The sequence below is a fragment of the Colobus angolensis genome, unplaced genomic scaffold (assembly GCF_000951035.1).
Source record: "Colobus angolensis palliatus isolate OR3802 unplaced genomic scaffold, Cang.pa_1.0 Scaffold44, whole genome shotgun sequence".
NCBI classification, from domain to species: Eukaryota; Metazoa; Chordata; class Mammalia; order Primates; family Cercopithecidae; genus Colobus; species Colobus angolensis.
The window spans coordinates 1,088,970-1,094,935 of NW_012117821.1; the positions used below are offsets into that span (position 1 = coordinate 1,088,970).

The 5,966-nt window shown below is 56.4% G+C and overlaps 2 protein-coding genes and 1 long non-coding RNA gene across 6 annotated transcripts in view; 2 read left to right on the forward strand and 1 right to left on the reverse strand.

The window, feature by feature from the left end:
- LOC105522669 (chromosome unknown open reading frame, human C9orf173) overlaps window positions 1-234 on the reverse strand; it is a 2,503-nt gene extending 2,269 nt beyond the window's left edge. For all 4 annotated transcript variants that reach the window (XM_011957236.1, XM_011957235.1, XM_011957234.1 and 1 more), the window contains exon 1: window positions 95-234. In XM_011957236.1, coding sequence (XP_011812626.1) covers window positions 95-204 — 110 coding nt within the window. In that variant the 5' untranslated portion in view covers window positions 205-234. The remainder of the gene's footprint in view (window positions 1-94) is intronic.
- The window catches only part of LOC105522671, a 3,554-nt gene extending 2,287 nt beyond the window's left edge, over window positions 1-1,267 (forward strand). The window contains exon 4 of the long non-coding RNA XR_001003483.1: window positions 124-1,267. This is a non-coding gene — a long non-coding RNA (uncharacterized LOC105522671). The remainder of the gene's footprint in view (window positions 1-123) is intronic.
- A 3,542-nt stretch (window positions 1,268-4,809) lies between these two features.
- FAM166A (family with sequence similarity 166, member A) overlaps window positions 4,810-5,966 on the forward strand; it is a 5,037-nt gene continuing 3,880 nt past the window's right edge. The window contains exon 1 of the mRNA XM_011957251.1: window positions 4,810-4,936. Within this exon, the coding sequence (XP_011812641.1) occupies window positions 4,881-4,936 (56 nt within the window). The 5' untranslated portion in view covers window positions 4,810-4,880. The remainder of the gene's footprint in view (window positions 4,937-5,966) is intronic.

The following is a 5,966-nucleotide window of genomic DNA, read 5'->3' on the forward strand; positions in this document are numbered from 1 at the left end:
TGTCCCACAGCCCTCCCCCCACCACTGTCCCTCAGCACCCTGGCCACTCCCAGCCGGCCTGCCCCTTCCCACCCCACCGCCCCCCTCAAGTTACTGGCTGGGCTCTGGTGGCATCTGCCTCAGGTGGCCGTGGGTCCAGTGTTTGCCTCCATTGATGTAAAAATTTGCCAGGAATTTCACTGCCTTCTGGTCAAAATTCATCATCAGAGTCTCCTGGCTGTCTTCCCCGAGGGCACCACCGGGCTCTGTGACCTCACTGGTAGGCCCCTCTGTTGCTGGGGCTCCTGGGGAAGATGCATTGTCTGGCCCTGGAGGGGCTGTCCTGGGCCCCCACCCCGGGCCCCTCCCCCACTAACTAGCCAATCACGGGGTCTGCCTGGGCCAGGACCCCCAGCCTGCCCAAGTGACTCCTGGCCCAGCCTTCTCCCTTTCTCCCTAATTTTCCCAGCCTCCTCCCCTCTCCTGCACCCTGGGGTCTCCTGGAAGTCTGGGGTCCACTCTAGCAGGTCCCCTGGGAGGACTGAGGCCTCAGCAGAGGGGGTGGAGGGAACAGGACCCATGGACATCCGCCAAGCCCTAGGAGATGCTCAGCTGTGGCTGGCCAGCCAGGACTCCCTGGGGGTAGGAGGGAGGGGTCCAGGAAGGATCCCTCGAGGAAGAGGAGGAGCCGCCACCCCACCTGGGTTCCCACTTAGGGGAAAAGCAAAGCCACATCGGATGGGTCTGACACCAGAGGCAGGCCCGGCCCTGGAGTCCAGCCAGGACTGGAGTGTGAGGGCCTGCCTCTCACCTGGGGGCACAGAGACTAGAAGGTGTCACTGATGGCCGGGCTGCCTGACCTGCAAAGGAACAGCCAGCCTGCGTGAGCAAGAGCCCGTGAGCACCAAGGCCCTCGCTGTGTGGCCTCTGGAGCTGACCGCCGGCCGGTCCCACCCCTGGACCTTGGCCCAGAATCCAGCAGGGCAGGGCCTGTAAACAGGGCCAACTCGGGCCTCCTCTGCCCTCTCTGGATGCCCACCCTTCAGCACTGGGCCTGCCAGGCAGACAGACAGACACGTGCTTGAGGAAGCACAGGTTTTATCTGGGCGAAGGGTTCACGCCCTGTGCTCCGGAGCCCCTGTCCAGGTCGTGCCAGGTTCAGCGTTGACTGGCTGCCAGTGGAACAGAGTGTCCTTTGCTCATGAAGCCCTTGTCATTGGACAGATAGGCCCCTCCAGGTCCTCCCTGTCCTGTAATAAATGTTGCCGCCGTGAATGGCGCTGCTGGACATCCATCCTCTTCTTCAGAAGGTGCGTGGTGGGAAGTGTTCTCGCGGTGTCCGGCTCTGCACCCACACCACCACAGCCGCCACCGAAGGAGGCTTTTGTTCCAATATTGGGAGGGTCGTTCCCCACACACCAAGCTGGGTGTCCTCTAATTCATGTCCTTCACCATCTACCTGGAGACAGTGTCAGATCCCACAGGGTGAGAGCTCCCTCCCAAGATGGCCTCCAGACACGGACGGGGGCAGGGCCTCCAGACTCACACCAGTCACAAGCCTGGGCCTCTGGAACTTCTGACCAACCGGCTTCAAGCTGGGGTTCCTATGACACCCTCTTTGGGTTTAATTTGGTGTAGCCACTCATAGCACTCAGGGAAATGCTGATGTTTACTGGTTTGTTGTAAAGGATATTGATTGCAAAGAATACCAACGAGAGGCATGGGGATGGGCTGGTGCTCCCACGCCCTCGCTCACTGGTTGCTGCCCTCTGGGAACCTCCAGGCGTTCCGCTGTCCAGAAGCTCCCTGAGCCCCAGTCCCCTTGGGATTTTACGGAAGCTTCCTGATGTCAGCATTGCTGTCCCTGGGGCTTGGGTGGGACCTCTTCTGGGAGGGTCTTAAGACCCACAATTAGGCCGGGCGCGATGGCTCAAACCTGTAATCCCAGCACTTTGGGAGGCCGAGACGGGCGGATCACGAGGTCAGCAGATCGAGACCATCCTGGCTAACACGGTGAAACCCCATCTCTACTAAAAAATGCAAAAAAAGGCCGGGCGCGGTGGCTCAAGCCTGTAATCCCAGCACTTTGGGAGGCCGAGACGGGCGGATCACGAGGTCAGCAGATCGAGACCATCCTGGCTAACACGGTGAAACCCCGTCTCTACTAAAAAATACAAAAAAACTAGCCGGGCGAGGTGGCGGGCGCCTGTAGTCCCAGCTACTCAGGAGGCTGAGGCAGGAGAATGGCGGAAACCCGGGAGGTGGAGCTTGCAGTGAGCTGAGATCCAGCCACCAGAAAGACAAGAATGTTAGCATCCTGCCTTGGGGCAGGCGTAAGGAGGGCGGGAGAAGGTCAAAGTCCCCCACCCACACCCCCCAGGCCTCGTACACCCAACATTCTAACAAAAGGCCCTACCAAGGGCTATGGGAATTACCAGCCAGGAACGGTGGAGGAAAACCGGCGTCTACCAGAATGCCAGACAACTTCCTAGGAGTGGAAGCAATGGTCCAAGTTTGTAGTGTCTTGTATGGACTTGATCTGTATGTACCAAATTGCTTTCCAGAAGGTGCCACCGAAATTAGAGGCCCTTCTCACCGTGAGCCTGCCAGGAGTAAACCTCAGAAACTGCTCTCAACACACAATCAGCATGTATGTGATTATGGTTCGACTTGATGCCCGAACGCTTACGGACTGTGGTCTTTTTTCTTTTTTTTTTTTGAGACGGAGTCTTGCTGTGTCACCCAGGCTGGAGTGCAGTGGCGCGATCTCAGCTCACTGCGAGCTCTGCCTTCCAGGTTCATGCCATTCTTCTTCCTCAGCCCCCCGAGTAGCTGGGACTACAGGCGCCTGCCGCCACGCCCGGCTAATTTTTTTGTGTTTTTTTTTTTTTTTAGTAGAGACCGGGTTTCACCGTGTTAACCAGGATGGTCTCGATCTTCTGACCTCGTGATCCGCCTGCCTCGGCCTCCCAAAGTGCTGGGATTACAGGCTTGAGCCACCACGCCCGGCCAGTCTTTTTTCTTAAAAAGTTCATATTGGCCAGGTGCGGTGGCTCATGCCTGTGATCCCAGCACTTTGGGAGGCCGAGGCGGGCAGATCACGAGGTCAGGAGTTCGAGACCATCCTGGCTAACACGGTGAAACCCCGTCTCTACTAAAAATACAAAAAAAAAAAATTCATATCATGTCTGCATTTTCCATGGAGGTGTTGTTTATATCTTTGTTTTGTGAGAGCTTTTTATGCTGATACCGTCATGCGCATCCGTGTGAAGAGACCACCAAACAGGCTTTGTGTGAGCACTAAAGCTTTTTAATCACCTGGGTGCAGGCGGGCTGAGTCTGAAAAGAGAGTCAGCAAAGGGAGATAAGGGATGGGCCGTTTTATAGGATTTGGGTAGGTAAAGGAAAATTACAGTCAAAGGGGGTTCTCTGGCGGGCAGGAGTGGGGGTCACAAGGTGTTCAGTGGGGGAGCTCTTTGAGCCAGGATGAGCCAGGAAGCAAGGACCAGCCATTTTCACTTCTTTTGTGGTGGAATGTCATCAGTTATGGCCAGGCAGGGCATTTGCACTTCTTTTGTGATTCTTCAGTTACTTCAGGCCATCTGGGTGTATACGTGTAAGTCACAGGGGACATGATGGGATGGCTTGGCTTGGGCTCAGAGGCCTGACAGATACCACATTTGTTCGTAACACTTGTTGCAAACTTTTTTCCAGTTTTTCAGTTTGCCTTTTGGTTGTTTTTTTGTTTGTTGAGAAGTGGTCTGGTTCTGTCGCCCAGGCTGGAGTGCAGTGGTTCGATCTCAGGTCACTGCAGCCTCAACCTCCCAGGCTCAGGTCATCCTCCCACCTCAGCCTCCCAAGTAGCTGGGATCATAGGCTCGTTCACCACGCCTGGCTAATTTTTCTTTCTTCTTTGTAGAGGTGGGGTTTCCCCATGTTGCCCAGCAGGCTTGAACTCCTAGGCTCAAGCAATCTGCCCACCTGATTCTGCCTCAGCCTCCCAAAGCACCACAATGATAGGCATGAGCCACAGCGCCCAGCCTGTCTTATTCTTTTTTTTTTTGTTTTTTGAGACGGAGTCTTGCTCTGTGGCCCGGGCTGGAGTGCAGTGGCGCGATCTCAGCTCACTGCAACCTCCACTTCCCAGGTTCACGCCATTCTCCTGCCTCAGCCTCCCGAGTAGCTGGGACTACAGGCGCCCGCCACAGCACCTGGCTAATGTTTGTATTTTTAGTAGAGACGGGGTTTGACCATGTCAGTCAGGCTGGTCTCAAACTCCCGACCTCGTGATCTGCCCGCCTCAGCCTCCCAAACTGCTGGGATTACTGGCGTGAGCCATGGCACCCGGCTGCCTTCCTTCGTTTTTATGGTTAGGAAGTCCTTCCTGTACAAAAAAAAGAACAAAATTCAGGATTTGCTTAAAATGTAAACATAACGCCCCGCCCCACATGAAGGGCTGGAGGGAGAGTTTGCACAGCTCCGTGGGCCGGGAAGCCCCTGACTCCAACTGAGGTTCTGCAGCTGCAAGTCCTCCTGTCAGAGGAAGGGACCTGGGGACTCCCTTAGCCTCACCCTGAGACTGGGGCTGGTGGCCTCCTGGGGGCAGCAAGAGCTCAGGCCCTTTCTGTGGGGGCAGTCCTGTTTTCTGAGCTCTGAAGTGAATGGGACTTCCTCCCAGGGCCCCTGCCTTACCGCGACTCCTCCCCGGCCTGGCACCTGTCTGGGCCTCAGTGTCTCACCTGTGCAGTGTGGGCCCTCACAGGGTTAGCGAGGTGTCCTGGCCCAGGAGGTGCCCACAATGCCCGTCCCTCACAATGGTTGCCCGGTGACAGGACTGCCCTCAGGGAAGGGAGCTGGATGCCGGGAGGGACTGGAGCCAGCAAGGCCAGAGTGAAAGCAAAATGACAACTACTCAGAAACACGGTCTCTTCACGCCAGAGCCTCACTATATCCCTGGGTGAGAGCCGGGAGGGAGCTCTGGAGGTGGCTGGGGCCGGGACTACAGGAGGGGGAGAATGGCTGGGGCCTGAGGCATGAAGGCCAGCTGTGAGGGGCCCAGAGCTGGATCTCAGGAAGCTGAGGGCCACACCATGGGGCACTATAGTCTGTGGGCTGGGGAGCCCTGGGACAGGGGAAGCTCAGGGATGGGGCTGCCAGGGGCCCAGGCCTTACCCTCCCCACTGATGCACAACTGCGAATGCCACACCAGGTGGCCAGCACACCTGTCGAGCAGAAACTGGGGCAGCCAAGCAGCCGGCAGAAGCAGCCTAGTAAGTGCCCGACGCCCATTCCAGAGAGGACTCCACACTTCATTTTATTTATTTATTTTTTGAGACAGAGTTTTGCTCTTGTTGCCCAGGCTGGAATGCAAGGCTGCAATCTTGGCTCACCCCAACCTCTGCCTCCCGGGTTCCAGCGATTCTCCTGTCTCAGCTTCCCGAGTAGCTGGGATTACAGGCACCTGCCACCACGGACCCAGCTAATTTTGTATTTTTAGTAGGGACAGGGTTTCTTTATGTTGATCAGGCTGATCTTGAACTCCTGACCTCAAGTAATCTGCCCACCTCGGCCTCCCAAAGTGCTGGGATGACAGGCTTGAGCCACTGCGCCGGGCCAGGACTCCAAACTTTAAAGACAAGATGAGCAAACGCCAGACTGCCTCACTAGATATCCCCCCAAACAAAAAATAAAAGTAACCCCTGAATGGAACGTGTGTGTGTACACCTACACACACACACGCTACATGCAAAGGGGAAAGGCCAGGAAGAAACCACACCTGCCTCTGAACAGCTACGTCTGGGGAAGGGGCAGGTGAAGCCGAGGCTCAGCATTGCTCGGCTTTATTTATTTATTTTATTTATTTTTTTTGAGATGGAGTCTCGCTCCGTCCCCCAGGCTGGAGTGCAGTGGCCGGATCTCAGCTCACTGCAAGCTCCGCCTCCCGGGTTTACGCCATTCTCCTGCCTCAGCCTCCCGAGTAGCTGGGA